This window comes from Pteropus medius, unplaced genomic scaffold (assembly GCF_902729225.1).
Source record: "Pteropus medius unplaced genomic scaffold, Ma_sr-lr_union100, whole genome shotgun sequence".
NCBI lineage: Eukaryota > Metazoa > Chordata > Mammalia > Chiroptera > Pteropodidae > Pteropus > Pteropus medius.
The window spans coordinates 17,778,463-17,799,548 of record NW_024349803.1 but is presented as its reverse complement, the minus strand read 5'-3'; the positions used below and the strand labels follow the sequence as shown (position 1 = coordinate 17,799,548).

Here is a 21,086-nt window from a genome sequence, read left to right as displayed (position 1 = left end):
TTGCCCCCATGGCATTTTACCTTGCCCTCCCAGGTGGCACAATTTGGGGAGGTGATGAAGAGTGGGTCCCTGGGCTCCGGGTAACTTTGGAGTGACCACAGAAGGCGTTCGTGACCTGCCGGCGAGTTCCTGTGCCATGCAGAACCGAGCTCACTCGGTCCCCACCTGTGGCAACATGACTAGCTGCTCCTCAAGGATTTTCCTTGTCCGTCTTACTCATCTGAGGACTGAAATTGCACCACATGGAAACCCCTGGGGCAAAGTACTTGGCAAAGTAAATTATCCCCAGGAACACCGACGTCAGCCCCAGAGCACAGCAAACTCCTCCACCTCCAGGCTCACAAAGGGTCCTCTGCCCAAACCGTCCACGGGGTTTCCTAATCCTATTTGCTTGGCTCCCTCGGTTAGCAGCTGGCACCGCAGTGACGGTAAGGCCTGTCCGTGCGCTGGAAGAATCTCCACTTTGTTAACTTGCTTAATCGCCTGGAAAGCAAAGTCTCAGCGAAGCTGCCTGATTCACACAGCTGTTCCTCCCACCCTTCATTCAAACCAGATGAAGTCCTGGCCCACTGGATACAGGCCAGGCCACGAGGCCAGGATGGCTGCCAGACACCTGGCATGGTTCACAATGGCCTCATTCTGGAAGCCAGGGGTCCCACCCCTTTTTAAAATGAAGGTGCTCCCCAGGCTCAGCTGGCCGGGTGAACAGGGCAATCCATGCGTTCATTGGCTCATGAATCCATTCGTTCATTCAGTGGTGCATAGCACGGACTGTGTACCGAGCACCGTTTTCAGCCCCAGCAGCATCAAGTTGAGTAACAACTTCCTGCCTTGAGGAGCTGATACTTTCGCGCTTGAACGGGATCACGAAGAAGTTTGTCTCCAGACTTCTATCCTCCACCCTCATGGCTTCCACCTCCTGTATCCAAGTGGATACCCACTCCTCTCGTGCCAACCCCCTTGGCAAAGGCAATCTCAGCCCACTTTACTGTGCATTTACTGTGTGCTAACTGCGTTACCTGTGTTATCTCTTTAATCTTTACAACACCCTGTGAAGGATGCCCTCTCACAGTCACGGTCTATGGATGAGGAAACTGAGGCACATGGACATGAAAGGAGCTGCCCACGCTGGTAAGTTGCAGAATCTGTATTTGAATCCAGGACATCTGACTGCAGAATGGCTGAGCCATTCCACCTTACCCACATAGGTCAAGTTCCTATCTGCAGTGAAGCAGTTGAGTCTGCTGTCCCTTTAATATGCCATAGGACCAGAAAAATCTCCTATGCTTGTCTCAGGATGAGGTTCAGTTACAAGTGACTGGAAGCCCAAATCACAGAAGCTTCGATAAGCGAAGTTTATTTCTCTCCTACATAAAAATCCTGGTAGGTGTCCAGGACCGGCATGTCACTCCACAGTGCAGGCTCTTTGTCTCTGATTGCTCAGTTGGATGTGGCTCGGGCGCATCTGAAGAGCACAGGAATGCTGAGGTGTGGGGTGTGAGCATCTCGGCCAGACACCATTATTATTTGAAGATCTCATCAATAAAAGTAACAGCTCCATTTGATTTTACTCTGTCCGTCTGTTCACTCGAGAAGGACCCCCGCCATCCTTGGCCACATCCTTTACAACCTGACTCAGTCTGGACTCCGGGCGCTCGAAGATGGGTACATGTCACCCTGGGAGTTTCTTGCTTCTCCCTTGGGCTGGACCTTGTGCTTCCTGTGTCCAAAGGCAGATAAACATGAAGCTAAGAAAGTCCAAATGTCACCATGCAGCCCCTTCCAAGGGCATGCGATCGCTTGGTCATATGTTTCTTGTAAAATTTGCAAAGGTACATATTTCAACTGCACAAAAAGTAGTTCTCCTACCCCACCTCCCGTCCATCACACTACCGCTGATGCAACGCAGCACTGAGTGGCTGTGGGCATTTTAGGATCTGATTGCAAGGAAGTTGAACTGGAGATGCCTTTAATTGGAGTTCAGTGGGATAGTTATGTGATTCACGGTCACTTTCGTGTGCAGTTAAGTCATTGCTTGCCCTCACATTGTAGTAGTGGCTTCCGTGAATACTCCTCCCAACCCACTGGGCAGACTCACCAGGAAAGGTCACCAGATGGAGCAAGGCCAGAGGTGGTATCAGATTTCGAGCCTGTCGTACAGTGCCCAACACCAGAAGTACGTGGATAGTGAAAGAGGAGGAATCGGGTTTGACCTGGACAGAACCAGAAGCTAGTCTGTGGGAAATTCTTCCAATTATGAAAACTAAAATTTTAAGCAGAACATTCAGTTCTCATTATGTCTTATCAAAAAAATGAAGGGTTTTTTTTTTCTGTCAGAAATAAATGGTAATGAGGCATGTAAAACTATGAATGCATCATACTGTTTCGTTTTTTATATTTAATAGGGATCATGCAAATAGAATTATAAGAATTGCTGCATTTGCTGGGCACAACGCAGTATTTCTATGAACAGTGAGTGTTACTGTGTGTGGATTCACATGTTTTATGCATCTAAATAAATCAAGATTGCATCTCGACTTATGTGATGCGTCTTCTCGTGATGAAGTTGGCAGTTCCAGAAGAAATAGCACGTACATCAATGAGGTGAAATGACTTGAAGAAATGAATTTATAAGAGCTGTATCGGTAAGTGAATAGTAGATATACGATGGTATTTTTCTGGATTTTGTGACATTTGTGATATTTTTCAATTTTTTCAAGTCTGTAATATATTGTAATTTCTTTCTTCACTCTAAATAATAGTTTTTCACTTTTCTATTTGTAACTCTGTATTCTTTTCTTTAAAGCGGTTAAGTTTGGCCCCACAAACCTGTATCCAGTTCTCTCTGTGTTTCATGCATTTCTTATTTTAATGAAGCACGCACTCTGGTATTTTCCTGAGAAAGGATATATGAGACTTTGGGATTTTCTATACTTTTTATTTTCTCACTTTTGTTCTTAGATGTCTAAAAATGCCCTTTTCTACCTTACCACTTGATTGGTAGATTGGCTGGGTATAGAATTCTAAGATGGAAGCTGTTTTCCTCCAGAATTTTGAATTGCTTCATTGTCTTCCCGCTTCCAGTGTTGCTGTTGAGAAATCCAAAGCCATATTGGTTTTTGTGCCTTTGCATGAGACCCATTTCTTGCCTCTGGAAGATATAGAACCCTCTATTTGTTCATAGGTGTCTGAAATTTCACCATGATGTGCCTTAATGTGAGTCTATTTTATCCACTGTGCTGACAATCTATGAGACTTTAAATGTGGAAACTCATGCCATTCAGGCCCGGGGAATTTCCTGAATTATATCATTGATCATGTCTTTTGTTTCATTTGCTCTCTTTCTAGGAAACCCATTATTCAGATATTGAATCTTCTGAACTGAACTTCCAATGTCCTTAACTTTTCTCTCCTGTTTTTAATTGCTTTGTCTTTTTTGCTTTACTTTATGAGAGATATTACAACACTTCAATTTTTTTAACTACCATTTTTTTTACTATCATTTAAAAAAAAATTTCCTCTTTTTTAATGAACTCTTGTGATTCCTTACATATTCATTTTTTATAACACCCTTTTCTTGCTTTATAGATACAGTGTTGTCTGCTATCTAAGGAAGTTAATAACTGGTTTGATTTCTTCTTATGTAGTCTTTTTCCTCATTGCTTTTTTGTTTGTTTGGTTAGTTGGTTGATTCTGACTCTATCGTGTTAGAAGCTTTGCTCAGATGTCTTGAAATCCTGATTGTTTGGTCATATTTAAAAGCAAGAGATTAAAAAGCTGACTTATCAACTGGGAGCCTCATGGCAGGGATCCGGTCAGCCTGTTGATGGGGATTAATGTCTGTATCTTTAAGTCTTTCCTCTTGAGCTGGTCAGATTCCCCAGAAGAAGACTCTTTCCATCTCCAGGACGATGGTAAAATCCTCTCTGTCACATTCTGGGAGACAAGTTGAGGCCAGGGGGCTGGGGAGCTCAGCATTCAGAATGAATATGTTCCCTTTATCTACCTATTTTTCAGAATTTTTCCTAGGCCTTCAGCTATGCCCGTCACTCCTCAGCCCAGACCCCTCGGTTTTAAATCCTCTAGAAAACATTTCAGACTTCTGTTGGGGTGAAGGAGGGGACAGCGGCCCAGCCACAAGGAACGGAGGACAGTCTCCAGGAACCTGATATACTTCTTAAGCTTTCTCCCCGGCTTCTTCGTTCTAGCCTCTCCCTCCCCCTCCCATTTCAGAATACCTTGTGCTGTCATCTTGAGTTGTTTTCTTGTTTAGTTTCACTTTTTAGAGAATTCCACTGAAAAATCATGCCCTTTCTCTGTTTTCCCCACTGCTGGCTTAAGGTTTTGCTGTCTCCAGGCTCCTAAGGCAGTTACCACTCATGCATCTGCTTTCCAGCTTCCAAGAGGATTTTGCTGTTGTCTTTTCTCTGTTCTCCCCATCTTTGTAGGCTTAGGCCTCTTTTTTTCTTTTACTCCCTGTTTTGTAGCTTTTAGGGTGTTTCTGCAGGGGTCAACTTAGATGGAACAGTCTTTTAAAACTCACCCTTCCATCTGTCATTTTTCTCTGGCAACAGACTTTAGCTGCCTGGATGTTTTCCGGTTCAGACATAATCTTTGAAACTTGACTCCTTCCATTCAGCCACATTTGTAAAGACAAACCATTTCCACACCTTAGCTCCAGGAGCTAAGACCTCCTGACTTCAACTGTGCAGTTGGGTTGTCGTGTAAAGGATGCTGAGCTGCCTCTCGACTTTTCTCACCTCTTTCTCTTTGCCGCCATTGTCTGGGACCATCACTAATGCTTCGCACCTGAGAATCAGTCACTGTCATATCATTTACAGAAAGTTAATTTCACTCTCCCAGGGAGGCCAGTTAAGCAAAATTTGGAGAAACAGAATAACTCGTTCCTTAGGTTTAAACTTGTCAAACAGTATTTCTAATATTTTCAATTCAACAGTCACTATTATTATCATTAATTATTATTATTATCATTATTATTATTACGTGTAGGAAACGATAGTGTTATGGATGCTAGGAAAAGCTGCCGGGGATAGATGCTGCTTAGAGTTAGAAAAAGAGACAAAATCTGCTTTCGCTCTCCTGGTCGGAATAAACATTTTGAAAGGATGTAGATTTTTCTCCAGATTTCTTTCTCTTGCTGAATTTGCCCTCGATTCTGTAGGGGAAAGTCAAGAGCCTCCCTACTTCTCTCATTCTTTTCCTTCTCTCTAGGACTCAGTTTCCTGACCTATCTGCCTGAGGAGGACAGTGGGCTAGAAGATACACTCTGAGGTCCCCTCAGCTCGCATAGGTAGAGGCTGGGTGGGGTCATGTCCCCAGTCTGGACATCTTTGCCTCCCTCACAGACTGTGGGCTCCCTGCAGACAGAGTTTGCTGAGTTTGCTTTATTCTCATCATTGAAGATGCAGAGAGGGAAGGAGATCAAGTTCCTAAAACATGATTTTGAGAGTAGGGGCAGTGGGGAGAGGCTGAGTTTCCCCAGGAATTAAACAGAGGTTGGGGGTGGACTGTAGACCGATGCTCTTGCACCTGCTCTGGTTCCTGTCCCAGCCCCTCCCAGCTTGTTCTGGGTGACCCTGGCCCAGCCTCCGGCTGCTCCCAGGCACAGGTAGCCTCAGAGGCTCCACTGAATCATCTTGGTAGAACAGTGGTCTGCCAGCTGAGAGTCTCACCACTTCTCCCTGTGGCCCTGTGACGCTGGACTTGGTGTGTGGCCTTCAGAATGGCAGGTGAACCCACAGAAACCAAACACGGGAGGCACACCAGCAGCTGGGAGGAGGGAAAGGAGCTGCGTGCGCCATTGATATTTTTACCCGCCAACGATTGGCTTGAATGCCTCCTTCCCATACGGCCAGTAATATCCCACTCACAGTGCAAGAAAGGGGCCCTTGAGCACCTGTTGAGGTTTCATCTCTTGGTTCTTTCCATCCTCATGCATTCACTCACTCACTCATTCGTTCGTTCTTCGTAAATTTAACAACGCAATTCCATTTGTGGAAAATCCTTCCTGTGCTGTCAAACCCTGCCTGGAAATTACTCACTGTCCGAGAACCTCGGGCAGGTCGCATAACTCAGCAAGGCTGTTTGGTCTGTAACGTGGAAGGGTCGCTGGGAGCCTTAGGGATACCGCAGGTGAAGTGCCTGGAGTGGGCTGCAGGCTCGCAGTCCTGTAAAGAGCAGCGGTGGCACAGATTTTAAAGTCTAGGGAGCCTCAGCCCAGGTCAGGTAGCAGAGGAGAGAGCTCAGAGCACGGAGCCAGAGCTTGGGTGAACCACGACTACTCTCGTGCAAAATGGGAAGCACAGTGGCCTTCTTCTTCTTCTTTTGGACAGCGAAGGGAAGACAGACCGGCTCCCGCTAACCGCGACCTTCACGCCTTCAGACGAAAAGACCTGACCGCTCTCAGACTTGAGAGGGAACACCAAGCCCGGGAAGGTGGCGCCCAGCATCCGGGGCGGCAGAGGCGGGTGCTGAAGCAGGAAGCGGAGTAGGTGAAAGGGGAGGGGACAGGTCCGGCCAGCTCGAGCTCCGGTGGCGCAGGGCGGAGCCCGGGACGACCCGCCCGCACGCAGGTGAGCGAGCCGGGGTGGAGCGCAGCGCAGCGGGTGCCAGGCTTGGGCGCCCGAGGCCGCCGCTCCGAACCACGGGCCACGGTCGCTTTCCCCGCAGAGGCCGAGGCGCCCCGGAGCCATGGCCGGCCTGAACTGCGGGGTCACGCGCGCACTGCTGGGGGTCCTCCTGCTGGGCGCGGCGCGCCTGCCGCGCGGAGCTGGTGAGTGCGGGGCTGAAAGCGCGCACGGCGCGGAGTGGACGAGATGGCGGGCCAGCCAGCGCCGGGCGGGGAGGGCTGGAGGGGCGCCAGCGCCGGAGGGTGCAGACTTGGGGCGAGGGCAGAGCACTAGGGATGCACGGAGGGCGCGGGGACGCCGGAATCGCCCCGGCCCCCGGGCGCGCCGCGTCGGGCGCGGTGGCCGTGCCCTCCTGGATGCCGACGACCTCGCCCTGGGCGCAGACCCAGGCACGCGGGGGCGTCGCGGACCCGGGAGGCCCGCGGTCGAGGGGGACGAGCCCCGCGCCGATCGAGAAGGAGGGAAGAAGAGCGCGCGGAAGCCGAGCCCCGGGACCTGCCCGAGGTGGCGCGCCGCGCGCTGGGGAGCTTTACCTGGATTTCCGCGGGCTCCTGGGCAGGCAGGGCGCTTGTGTGTAGGGGGCGAGGGGTGGACTTTCCCCTCTGGCCCACCCTCCGCCTCCTCGCCTGGGCCAGAGAGAAGGTGCAAGCAGTGGATTGGCGCCCGGATATCGGACCGGGTCACCCTTTACCCTGTCTGCCCGCTCCACTGTCGCTCCGCCCAAGTTCAGGGGCGTTAATAGAACAGGTGGAAGGCCACGGAGACCCCCCAACCCCCATTGCCCCGCCCGTCGCTGCTGAGTGCAGCGAACTTCGATGGCAGAGGGCAGAAGGGGGTCCGCAGAGCGAGGCCGTCCCGAGAGGCGTCTGAATATCGAGTCGTTCCGGTTGGGGGAGGGACCGCCACCTCCCAGCTGCCTCTGCCTGCGAGGAGGTGGCCCTGCGGGGCTCTGGGAGTATTAGAATAACCTGGTTTCTTGTCAGAACTTGAGTCGAGGCCTTTCCTGAGACCAGTACACGTTTTGCATTTAGTAAAGAGCTTTTCCGGGAAGCGGTTTGAGTCCTTGATTATTACCCTTTGCTGCAGCTAAGGGGGCGTTTGTAAACTGGGGTAAACTAATTTCAGGAATAAAACAGGCGAACTTGGGCGTCACGGTAGCTGCCATCGTTATAAATCCGAGACAGGAAAGCTTCCTGGTTTCCTTCTCCGACAGCATCAGGTGACTTAGTGCTGCGCAGTAGATACAGCATTTTAAGGCCGCATTTAAAATATTGTGTGCATATTTTAAGACTGAGTTTTCAAGGTATCCTTTGAAGAAGAAAATCGATTTAAGAATAAAGAGTAATTTAGCACGTGAAAATGTGTATGAATAGGTGTGTGAGGAAAATGTGTGTCCACGTCCTTGGGAGCTGTATTAAAACTCTGGGAATTGTTGGAGATGTTTCTGGTCGTGTGTGATAAGAACTGAGAACTGAGAATATGGTGTCAGTCAAGGTGTTATGACTGATGAAAGTAACAGCCTGTCCTGCACTGGCTTCTGCCACGCATCTGATTTCTCCCTGTGGCCTTGGAGAGGCTGCCATTTGGTTTCCAGTAGCTCCAACGGAGTCGCTTCCTTCCAGGAAGTTCTCGACTGCGGAAGCCGCATCTCATGGTTTGGTGTGTTAATACTAGGAGGGCTAGAAACTTTCCCATTTCCCGTTCTTAAATCCTTTCCCTGGTCTCAGGAGCTGGCCCTGTGAGGTCATGTGGCCAGACCCAGCTGAGAAGGATGCCTTTGTAGTTGGAGCATTTGCCTAGTGCATCTGCTTGGCCTGGAGTCCTGGGGTTGGTCTAACCAGTGCCGGCCTTTGAGAAGTTCCTGGAGTCGGTCCTGACAGGGTGGAGAAAGCCAGAGAGAACCCCGGCCGAGAGAACATGAAGTTGGTCTCACTGCAGAGCTGGCGAGGAAAGGAAAGTCTGCGTCTCGGGGTAGGGTATTCGTGTGAGTTTGGTGTTCTCACTGGCTGCCCCGCTTCCAAGAGTGAAGGACTGGTTACGTTGGAATCACAGCCTTGGCAAAACCTCAGCCTAATGGCTTTCCAAGAACCACCCAGATGCCAGAGTCTGGGTCAGTGACCCCATTCTTGCCGCCATTATTTCTTGCCAGAAATGTGAGCAGATATCAAATGATGTGTTTGCTCACCCTGAGTGTGTGTTCGTCATTCTTCGCATTCAAATGAGGAGCTGCTGGAATGTGTAACTGGCAGGACTGATGAGTCCCTCCCTCCCCCACTCTCCCATGGGTGTACGTGACTCGGAGTCAGAGGGTTCACCTCAGATGCTGCCATTTCGTCTGTGATGACTGTACTCTGCCCCCCCACACACACACACTCTTTTAGGGGTTCTCCCAGACTTCACTGTGGGGGTAGGAAGTCGAAAACAATAATTAAAATGTTTTAAGTAATATATAGTTCTCGTAGTAGAAAAAAACGGCAATAAATATAACCAAAATGGAAAAAATCATCTGTGAGCAACCCAAACTTTGGTCACTTTGGTGCACAATCTTTGTGTGTGTGTGTGTGTGTGTGTGTGTGTTTAATACCAAAAATGGGACCATCCGCCATATAGCTTTAACCAGTCCCCAGTTGTTGGACAATTAGTTTGCTTTCCATTTTTTTCTACTAAAAATAGAACATGTCCAACAATAGGGGACTGTATCAATTTTGATAAGTCTGTTCAGGTAAAAGACATTAAAAATTATGTAGCACAGGTTTTATAATGACGTGAAATGACGTTGCCTTGGTGTCAAGGTCGTAAAATAGGATAAGCTGGATTATCCCATTTGGGTGTATCTGAGAATGTGTTTTCGTGGCTTTGTTGTTCTGCACATTCTTGACTGTTTTGTCCAGGTAAAATTCTGGAAACAGAATTGCTGGGCTGAAGAGTGCAGCCCCTGTTGGAGCACTGGGTCCGTATTTCCAGGCCACCCTGTGGAGAGCTTGTCCTGTCGTCCCAGGGCACATTCGGGCTGGCAGTGTGTTCTCCACACTCTTCCGGGCTGTCACTGCTCTTGTTCCCCTAGCGTCTGTGGAAGAAGCATTTTCCTCCCTCTAGTTCAACAAGTGGGCTCTGAACAGTGTTAGATTTTCCAGAATCTTAGGAGCATCCCAGCTAGATGGTACTCAGAGTCCAGCAGTGCTCAGCAGTGCAACCGAGTCCCTCGGCTTATAGCAAGCCTCACCTGCGATTTTGCCCAGCAGTGCTGACCTGGGTTTGGACAGGGGAAGGGGGGAGCGGGGAGTGTGTATGATAACTTACTGCATCCCCCTTCGGTGACTGCTTGATCCTGACACCCTACCTATTATATTTGCAATGTAAGTCGCAACTTTCTTCAATCATCTTGCATAAAACGTTATGTCGGATATAAAGATGTAAATATCCATGTTCCCTAAATAGACATTAGCTAAAAATAACTTTGGTGGATGAGACATAAATTCTACGATGTTCGAGTTATAAAGACTAAGTTGTTTTCTCCTGAGAAAATGTAAATTGAGGAGGCGACCTGGAGTAGAGCTGGTGATCCTTCAGCTCTCCATCCTTAAGCGAGTCCACTTAGTAACCTCCGAGTGCAGAGAGGCGCAGGGAGGTGAAGCGAGTTGCCGTGGGTTGCCCTGCTGGTATGTAGTAGAGCCGAGATGGCAGCCCAGGGACTGTGACGCCAGCGCGTGTGCTGTGCCCCTGTGCGAAGTGCGGCTCTGCAGAAGACAGTATTTGCTAGTCTCAGAGGCAGTGTCGGCACTCCAGACATTTTCTTTCATTTAAAAATAATCAGCACTTACCGAGTGCTGTGTTCACATTTGTTTCTAGGAAAGTGTATGTGTTTTTTAATTTTCGGACTCTTTAAAAACCGTGTCTAGAAAAAGAATTACCTGTACGTGGTAACAAAAATTCAAATAACACGAAACGGTGTATGGGAAAAACTGTGTCCCCTTCAAACTCCATCCCAGAGGCAGCCATGGTGTTTTTATGCGTCGTTCCTGAGCTATTCTATGCATATAGATGTTTATAAACATACGTACCTCCCTCCTTTACACGAGCAGGAGCATAACTATAGCGTACAGTACAGGACGTGTCTCGCAGACTCTTGATTTTTTTCAGGTAGCAATCCATCTTGGTGCTCGCTCCATACCAGAGCATAGGGAGCTGCCCCATTGTTTTCGACAGCTGCGTAATATTCTTCGTTGTGGGGACACCTGGTTACGTTGAAGCAGCCCCTCATTGGTGGGCTGTGTTCAGTCTTTCGTTACTATAAACAGAGCCTCGGTGACCTTCTTAGCAGGTGGCCTCGTTGGGTATGGGGACAAGTTTTGATGCAGGTGAGATTCTTGGGGGAAGAATTACTGGGTCAAAGGGTTCGTGAAGACAGTTCCAAAGAACAAACAGAGGAAAGTGAGTAGCAGAAGAGAAGCAACTTGCCCGAGGTCACAGCTGCTAGGTGGCGGTGCTCTCTGCGAATCCGGGCAGTGTCGTTTTCGGAGCGCAGGCTCTTAACCACCAGCCCACACTGCAGATCACTGCGTCCTTTATTCTTTCCGGTTGAAACTAACCATAAGCTTTAGGGGAGGGAAACGTTTTGAATTTCCTTTCAAATGTTTGCTTTTCGTTAAGTAATCGGGATGTCACGAGCACTATGTATCAAGAAGACGGAAGACGGGCGTGGGCTCTGGTAGCTTCTCATGTTTACATTGATAAGTGATGAGTTCCTACTGACATTTTACACTGATGAGTCTCATAGTTAAGGTGTGACACACTTTGAGCTGCTGTGACACACAAACCCAAATGTGTATGATGGCTCAAAAGCAATAGATGTTTGTTTCTCGCACATATAAGACCCCAGACGGGATCTCCTCCAAGCAGGGATCTGGGTTCTCAGCCTTCTTCCTCTTTCTGGCTCCACCATCTTCAACATGTGGCTTCCGTGTTCATCCACATCCATTCATTTTGTGTTCATCTCTTGCCTCACCCCAGAACCTGGGGTCTTCACTGCATAGAATATGCCCATAAGTCTCTGATAGAAGAAAATCAATAGGAGAAATAAGAACACGAGGGGTCTCGCATGGGAGGTTTCTATGGTCCAAGAATGGGAGTTGATCACAACACTTCTGCTGCTTTTCTGTTGGCTAGAACTCTGTGGCTTGGCCCCATGCAACCAGAAAGGAGACTCACATGTAACCCAGGTGTGAGCCCTGGAAGAAGTTGGCATCGTCCTGTTGGCAAGGCAGAGGGCGGAGTGGTAAGAGCACCAGGCTTGAGAGTCAGGACACCTGGTTCTAACTCCAGGTCTTGTCAGCAGTTAGCGTGATGACTTGGGAAAAGCCGCCTGGCCCCTCTGGGCCTCAGTTTTCCAATCTCGAATGTCGGGGCTTGGACTATGCAGAGGAAACTCTAGCACGGATGTTTTCTGAGCTGATTTAAGTCAAAGCTGATTTGGGGACCTCCTGGGGACCCCTGAGCTGGCAGAACAGCTCAGGCAGATTCAAGTCCAACCCCCATGAGGAATCGTGTTGGCGCATAGAGGGCGCGTAATAGATATCTGTGGAACAAACGAATGCTCACCCCTCATGCCAAGTCTTTCTAGGAGAAGGCACGGGCTTACAGGGGTTAGACGACTTCTTCAAGTCGTGCTCTTAGAAGAGAGCAAGCAGGAATTCTCCAGCCCGGGTCTTCTGGCTCCAGAGCTGGTGCAAATCAGAAGGGAGGAAGAGGTGCGCGCAGTCCCAGTGACAGCATGTGTGGACTGGGAGAACTGGAAAGTCCAAAAAAAAAAAAAGACAGTGTGGGTTGTCAGATGGTCCCACAGCCCCCTGTTTCCCCGCAGAGGGTTGGAAGAGACCATCCCAGTGGTCCAGGTTCTCTGCCTCTCCCCACAACCTAGGGTCGTCATTGCGCAGAACATGCCCTTAAATCTCTGCGGGTCCCTTTAGACCTGTGTCCAGGAAGGAGCGGACGGAGGGGTGGGTGGGTTTGCAGGAATGCAGCCCCACTTCCGGCAGCTTTCAAGGGAATAACCAGGAAACAGTGGAGAACAGCTTGTGGAACAGTGAGCAAAGCAGGTGTGAAGTTCTCTGTGTGTGTGCGCGTGCGCGCACAGCGTGATTGCAGTCATGTTATCTTGCTGTCTTGCTGTCTACAGCTCACGTGAGCTTAGGAAGAAAGACTGGAAGGTAGTTGCGCTGGACGTTTCCGGCCTCTGTAGAGTGTGGCTCTAGGATGGGGCCGGAAATGTGGCTCTCTAGAGGTCTCCTGTGTGAAGGGCGGTTTGTTGGCAGCACAAATGATCGTGACAAGGACTTCGTATCGTCTTGCGTGTTCTCCCGTCATAGCCACGTTGCTTCCCAGTACCCTAACTCTGTTGGTTTAGTTTGGTTTCGTTTTCTCTTAATAGCAGTGCTAGACAGGGATAGAACAACACGAGATCAGACTTTGCTTTATAGACATTTCACTTCAGAAACTTGTGAAATTGAAAGTTCTTCCTTCAATTACTGCACTTAAAAAATAACTTGCACATTATCAGTTCTGTCCTGAATGGAGCCCAAGGCAAGGACACCAATGGAAAGCTTTGTTGGGCTGACCTCTCCAGGGAGGGGCTGTCTCCCCGGACCTGCCGTCCACCATGCCAGAAGGAAATGCAACTGAGTAATGTGACTACGAGGCCATTAAATGCCTAGCTTCAGAGCATGAGCATCTTTAAATAATAAATTTGGAAATGTCCTGAAAAAACAAAATTGTTCCATGAGCACAGATGGTATATCTTTACGTTCTAAATGAAGTGCAAATACTCCCTACCTTCAAGGACAGAAGGTCAAAGCATTCTGGGTCAAATGTGAAATTTGTGCAAAAATGTATGAGGTTTGAGTCTGCTGCCTTTGTCTGGAACAACAGAAGACTAACTCCAGAAAGAAGAGTTTCAACTTTCTACCTCCAAAGACTCCTTGGAGTGTCAATCAGGCTGTCATCTTTGTTCTTATGTCTGCCCACTGGCCATGTGCGATGTCGCACAACGCCTGGAACGGCGAGGAGGCTTCTGCAACACTTGACGACGTGTGGTCTGGCTGGGAGCTGGGCTAGGATAGCGTCTGTCCAGGCACGTGCTGGGTCCACCCAAACAGATACCTCGTCTTCCATTAATGATCCGGTGGCAGGAACATCGTGCTATTTCAAACACGGATGTTTGGCTAAAAGGATGTTTAATCTGAGAACAACTCAGAAACATTTGGTGAGAGGCCCCAGGACATCACAGAAGATGCAGAGGCGATGAGATGAAGGGCTAAGTTGGAAAGGCTCAAGGCATCTCCTGGACCCAGACGGACACTTGACTCCTGTGCCGGTGGCTCACCAGCCACGGAGCGGCCATGAGCCAGAGCACAGAGGGAGGGCTTATACCATGCTGCTGCTCCTGCTGCAAGTCTGTGCTGTGCTGGAGGCCCTGGGCAGCCTGGGACACTGCCAGTGGTGACGGGCTGTCCTCACCGCTGATTGCTATGCTGACAGGTCTCACTGGAGTTGGGCCTTGGAGCATCTCAGAGGCACAGACCCGGCGTCTCTCACTCACTGTTGGCTTCTGGGTTCTGCTCACCACAGCGTTTCTCATTTTCTCCAATCGCACGTCCCAAAGGACTAATTCCTGACCGGAAACTGGGGGAGGGGGAGGGGCAGAGAAATGAAGGGCTAGAACCGGAGACCACGATGGGCTCACGGTTACCCTCTGGCTTTTTGGAAACGACCTCATCCAGACAAGCTTTGGGGTTGGGCAAAGCTTGGTTCATATTCTGACTCAGCACTTAAGTAGTGACGTGGGCAAGTCATTTGGCCTCCCTAAGACTCCGTGTCCTTTGCTACAAAATACGAGTGGCAACACCTGGTGGGGGCTGGAGGGCTGAATGAAATAAAATCTGTAAGTCACTCAGCACCGTTCAGACCCAGAACAGACTCCCCAGTTAATGGGAGTTGTCATGACTTTGCCTCTTTGAGAAGAACGTTGAGATTTTCAACACGACCAATTTGCCAGGTCAGAGTCTGTGTGACCAGGGCACTCTTGGGAGCTGGTAGGATGTTTTCAGGTTTCTGCTACTACACACTGAACTTCAGTTATTACCCCAGTGCAGTCGGCTCTGGGCACTTACGAGGACATCTGGAGGGGACATTCCTACAGCTGTAGCCGCTGGACTGAAAACTGCAAGGACATTTCTCGGTGACTCTAGAACAGGCTTTTAAAAATTGTTTGCAAGTCTGTGTTGTACATGAGTGTTGTACACCTGAAACTAATATAATATTATATGTCAATTGTAATCGAAAAATAAAAAATAATAATAATAAATTATTTGCACGTGAGCTCCTACACACATATGCACACACACACAATTCCTGTTAGCCAAGGAACTGACCTGACCAGTTTTATGTAACTTACATGTCATGCCCAAGCACACGTGATGAAGGAATAAAACGCTTCAGTGGACTTCCGAGGATTACAGCTCTTTTTGTGAGCAGGTGTCAAAAACTGATACGAGGCTGGAATGTGCCAGGCTGTGAAACCAGAGCCGGATCTCTCTAGAAGCCTGGCAGGGCCCCTGCCTTTAATCCCCGCTGAGAGGTGGAGGAGGGTTGCCCAACTAGCCTGGAAGTTGCTGACAATCAGGTGCCTCAGCCTTGGGCTAAATCTGTCGGGAGCAAGTTCTCAATGGGTCAGAACACAGAAGACATTTTTCAAATTGTAGACAGTGCTGGGGCCACCCTGCAGAAGCCCCCCACAACCCAACTGAACCCTTGAAATAACATCTTTCGGCCTCCTTGGTCTCTGCCTTCGTAAGAATACAATCTAGGTCCCAGCCAGGAACCTGGGACACCGGGGAAGGTGTGTCCCACTGACACTTTGAAACTCTAGATAAGCATCTTCTGCTCCCTGCCCAGATAGCTGGAGACTAGGAACAACCCAAAGGTTAGAAGCCTGGGTAAATAAATTATGGTGTATCCAAACAGTGGGACGCTATGCAGCCATTTTAAAAAATGCGATGCTTTTCAGTGTACTGATGTGAGTGATCCCCAAGATATATTATGGAGAGGAAAGCACAGGGTTCACAATAGTGAGTATGGCGTGCTATCTTTTGGCAAAGTGAAATAAAATAAAATAGGGGTGGCATATAGGTTACACTGACATATTCATAGATTACTGTGGAAGGACATATAAGAAACTGGTATCGGTGGTTGCTCTGGCAACAACACTGGATTCAAGATAAGACAAAGATTTTTCACTGGCCGTCTCATTTTTTTTACTTTGTGCTTCATGTATTTTTTATCTAAATGTAAAATATATTTTTCAGCTTTATTGAGGGATGATGTACATACCATAAGATTGCACCAACCTCAAGAGCACTACGTGATGAGTCCTGTCAGATGCATGGCATACCATTTCCATCACCCCGCAAAGTCCTTCCAGACCCCTTTGCAGTCAATCTCTGCCCCCTTGGCCCCTGGCAACCACTGATTTGCCTTTTATGACCACAGTTTTGGCTTAAAAATAGTTTCGAATTAAAAAAAAAAATTCAAATCTTGTTATGAGTATAGCAGTCAATAGTTTTGTTGTGTTAAAAAAAAAAAAAACGAATTTCTTGAATGTAGATCCTGTCTTTAAAAAATTCTGCAGTTGCTTTCTGCAAGAATTTGGTTATAAGGAAGGGGATGGAGTAGAAGTACTAAGTTACTAGGACTCAAAAAAATTAAGGACCAAAGCTGCCTTCTGCACTTGGAGCAACTGTTCTTGAAGAACAGCTTGCTGCATTTTTAAGCCCCTATCCACTTTTATGGCCTAGCACTGAGCAGGCCTAGAGAATTTCATTTTTGCCTAGACTGTCTTGAAAAGATCTAGCCCAGTCCTAGGCCTTTTGGTAACATTCCATCGATTTCACAGATTTCAGAGGCTTCCTGTGCTAGAGGGTGGACATACAGAGGTAGACACCCCTCGTCCTTCTCTCTCCAGGGGCTTGCTATCCAGAAAAAATTCAACATGTAAATCAGGAGCTACATATGGGTAGCCTGGGGGCCTCGGTCCAATCCTGTTTGATGTGTTTTGAAAACAAAGTATATAGTAGAGCATGCACCCTCTGATTCAACAAAGATCTTCCTCACTCTGTCAGCTTTTCTCATTTATAGTTCCTGCCTGGATCTTTAAAGCATTTGCGTTTGAGACACTGTTCGGTGTGATAAGGGCAGCACAAGATCTATGAATGAGAATTGCAATAAATCCTGGGGATGGAGAATAGCTTTTGTCGACAGGAAAAGAGGAGGAGGAGGACGAGATGTTCTCCTGGTGTCTAAGGTCTATGGTGTCTTTCATCATAGCCCTGAAATGGGCCCTGAGCAGAAGTGTGGCTCTGTCATGCATAACCAACAACCCCACAGTGTTTTGATATTTTAAAAGCATTCTCCCATCTTTTCTGAAAAGACCAGTTGACTAAGTGATCTACCCGTTGGGAAAATGTAATTGAGAGGAATCCTTCAGTGTTTGATCTGTGACTGGAAACCAGCTAGCTATAAGGGCAAAGCAGAATGTAGTTGGATGAGGATGAAATGCCTCATTATGTGGATTTTCTAGCTGAGGACCGTTCCATCTTTCTCTTCTTTCCTTGACAATAGCACGTAGCAGTTGGGACCAACTCCTCCTGTGAGGGAAGAATGTGGTTCATGAAAAGGGAAGTGCTCTGAACCACAGTCTCTCCCTCAGGAATAACCATCTGCTTTTTTTCTTCCGACTGCCAAAACAATGTGCTTTGGGATCAGGCTTCTCAAAACCCCCATCTCAACGTTCTTGGTCCCTCAGCTTAGTTTTTCACCTCCCTGAATTTCTGGCATAATTATGTTAAGATGGCTAGCTAGTCCCAACACTGGCACTGTCCAGGTGCCAATAATGGCCATCTAGTGTATGTAACACCTTCCATCATGACCATCCTTGTTGATATAACTTTATCCATGACGGGCAAACACCCATAATGTCCGTTCTTGTTGATTTAACACTTTCCATGACAATACCTTGCGTAACAGCCATCCTCATGACCATAACACTTTCTTAATGATTGTCCTTGTTGAATAATACCTTCTATAATGGCCTTCCTTGTTGATGTGGCACCTTCCGTAATGGCTGATCTTGTTAACATAACACCTTCCATAAGAGCCGTCTTCTGATGTCATGTATTTCATAATGGCCCTCCTCATTGACATTAGACCTCCTGGGGGCTGTCCTGGTCCCAGTGAGTGAGAAGAGCATATGTCTGGCCCCAAAGGTTTCCTGGACTATGCAGCCTTGCTTTGCTGACCTGTTTCACCCTGGGCTGCCTGGTTGGCCAGAAGAATCACTTTATTGACCTGGCCCATGGTCGTTATGGAGGTTGCCCAGGTTCTGTCATTCATGAGAAAGAGCTGGAGTGGGGGCCTCCGAGGAGCAAGATTGCAGGTCAGCAGAGAGGCTCACGGTAGGAGGAGTCTTGTTTGAATGACTAGCCTCCTTCCAACCTACGGAACATTTTCTGGGATCACAAGAGCCTCTATACTAGGGCAAAGGGCACGGTAGACATTCAGAGTGGATGTTAAAAGAAAAACACCCACACTTCTCTCACTGTTGGTGGCGTTGAATGGTATATGCTGAAACAAGTCTCTGACGTCCGTCCCTCCTTAGCTGGGGTTGGGATGAAAACTTGGGCTCAGGCTGCCCAGCAGCCTCTGACCTTGAGGGTGGACATCTTGGAGTAGCAGTAGATGCGTGGGCTTTGGAGTCAGGTGGTCCTGGGTTTGAATCTCAGTTGTGCATTTTCTCAGCTGTGAATATGAACAGTCTTCCTAAAGGAAATGGTTAGAAAGTACCCGGCAGGTGGAGGATGCTGGACAAATGGGGACTGGTAAGTTATTGCCGTCATTCCTGGGTGCCACCTCCCACCAGCCTTCCGTCTCAACCGGCCCCTCCACAGCCTAACAATTCCACACTCTTTGGGTTTTGAGGCCAGGCTAACGCTGGATCTCTCCCTGATTTCTGGTTTTCATCTGAGCTGCCCATAGGTCAGGTGAGATGACCAGTCATAAGCTCTTTTGGTCACAGTGTCACCTTCTCCCTGACGCATTCATCCGCCTCCCTCCCTGTCACCTTCCAGCATCTGGACACTAAAGTTTTATAATAAATACAACGTTCTTAGACATCCTTGTTGATGTACATTTCCATAAAAGCTGTCCACTTGGCATAACCCCTTTCATGATGGTACCTTGGCTGAGAAGGGAAGCCTTGGTGTCCCAGATAGTACCTTAGACTTGTCCAAACCCCTTTCCTTGGGCAGCTCAGCAGGTCCTGCCTGGTACCCCATCTGGTTATAAGTTCTATATTAGTTTTCTATTGCTGCATGACAAATTGTCACAAACTTAGTGACTTAAAACAACACCCACTAATTAGCTCACAGTTCTGTAGGTCACACGTCCAGTTACGGCGTGGCTCGGTTCCCCACTCAGTCTCACTAGGCTAAAGTTGAGACGTCGGCCAGGCCACGTTCTTCTCTAGAGCCGGGAGTCCTCTTCTAAGCTCACGTGGTTGTAGCAGAATTCAGTTCCTTGTGGCTAAAAGTCCAAGGTCCCCCTTTCCTTGCTGGCTCACAGCCAAGACTGCTCTTAGCACTTAGAGGCCGCTCATGTTCCTTGCCCTGTGGCCCGCTCCATCTTTCTTCAAAACCAGCTACAGAGACTGTCACTGATATCAAATCCCTTTCACACTTCGAATCTCGTTCTTCAGGAAAAGCTCAGTCTCTTTTAAGGACTCATCTGATTAGGTGAGCCCCACCAGCGTAAAGTCGGTGGGGCCGTACAGCATAACCTAGCCGTGCGAGTGATGTCCGATCATATTCTGAGTCCCTCCCACACCCAGGGGGCTGGGAATACGCAAGGGGGTGGGTCTCTGGGGTGGTCTTAGAATTCCACCTACCTAGAGTTCCGAGGCTCAGGGGCTTTGTCCCGCCTTAATGATGGCCCCATTCTCTGCGCTTACACATGTGGCCTCATTCCGATGTTTGTAGAAGCCCCACACGGATCGTGTGTTTAGCCAGATATCGCAGATGAGAAACTTGCAGGTTAGGGAGATGAGGTGGCTAATCCAAGGTGGCCCAGCCACGCATGTGACTGGGCTCACGAAGCAGGAGGGGTTACATCAGGTCGAGCGATGGAGGGCAATACTCGAATGGCCCCCCAAACAGGTCTCTGTCCTAACAGAACCTTCCCTCCTGCACCTCTCCCCGCCATGTCCTCCTAAGTGGATTTTCAAAGCTGTAGGCTGAACTAAATCAAAGGCGGAAGCTTTAATAATGAAGCATTTCCCTTCTACCCCAACCTTTAACTCTCTAATCATCCTTTGAGGAACAATGAATAATAAGGCAGAAATTTGGAGATTGGCTGATCGAAGTATCTGGAAAAGCCTTTTCTAAACTAAACTTATTTTTAATTTAACCAGCTTGAGGCTTACGTGAAGCAAGTAAGTTTTATTTTATATCGCTCCTATCCATCAAAGAAGACAGTCTTGGCAGACTCTTTCTCAAGGTTGCTGTGCACGCCTGTCCCCAAGCCAGAATCCATTGTTCGGTCTATAGCCTGGGGGCCACGGGCAGAAAGTTGAGGTCTCTGAGGACTAGTGGCCAGCAGGCCAAGTGGCGCTCTGACCAGATTTTCACTCTTCAGAGACACGGTCCTGCTTATTTTTCATAACTGTTTGCCTCTTGAGTTTTCTAGTTATTGACATCATTGTGGGCTTAAAGAAAAATTCCTCCTCCTTCTCGCAAAGCGATTATTATGTATAGGCATGACTTTAAGTCTGTGTGGCTTTGCTCGATTTTTGGTTGGTATTCAAATCGATGATTAGTAGTTAATTCCCAGGTTTGAAAACAGAGCACCCCCACATCAGGCTCCGTGAAATAAGCAAGACGCAAGATGACAAAAACTGTGAATTCACTTGAGGTCCCTAGAGCCATCCTCAGATTCACAGAAGCAGAAAGTAGAATGCTGGTGGCCCGGGGCTGGGGCAGGGGGATGGGAGTCACTGTTTCGTGGGGACAGAGTTTCAGATGGGGAAAGTGAAACGCTCTGGAGATGGATGGTGGTGAAGGTTGCACTACAATGTGAATATACTCAACGAATTGCACACTTAAAAATGGTTACCATGGTAAAGGTTGTATTATGTCTACTTTCCCACAATAAAAATGAGGGGAAATGGTTTACAGGGCTTATTTGTGACTAGTGTAGAAGGATGAGTGCCAACTTTCTCTGTTTTTAAATGTTTTTAACCCTCCCCCTCACCCATACACACAAAGGTGAAACACACCTTGCTTTGTAAACACACTAGTGTGTCTGAGTCTAAGCCTCTGCTTAGAGGAAGTCTCG

The 21,086-nt window shown here is 48.2% G+C and overlaps 1 protein-coding gene across 3 annotated transcripts in view; it reads left to right on the top strand.

Moving 5' to 3' along the window:
* Positions 1 to 6,602: 6,602 nt before the first annotated feature.
* The window catches only part of CDCP1 (CUB domain containing protein 1), a 44,576-nt gene continuing 30,092 nt past the window's right edge, over positions 6,603 to 21,086 (top strand). The window contains exon 1 of one of the 3 annotated variants that reach the window (XM_039837529.1): positions 6,603 to 6,793. In XM_039837529.1, the coding sequence (XP_039693463.1) occupies positions 6,712 to 6,793 (82 nt within the window). In that variant the 5' untranslated portion in view covers positions 6,603 to 6,711. The remainder of the gene's footprint in view (positions 6,794 to 21,086) is intronic. The other 2 variants (XM_039837527.1, XM_039837525.1) reach the window with 2 other exon arrangements.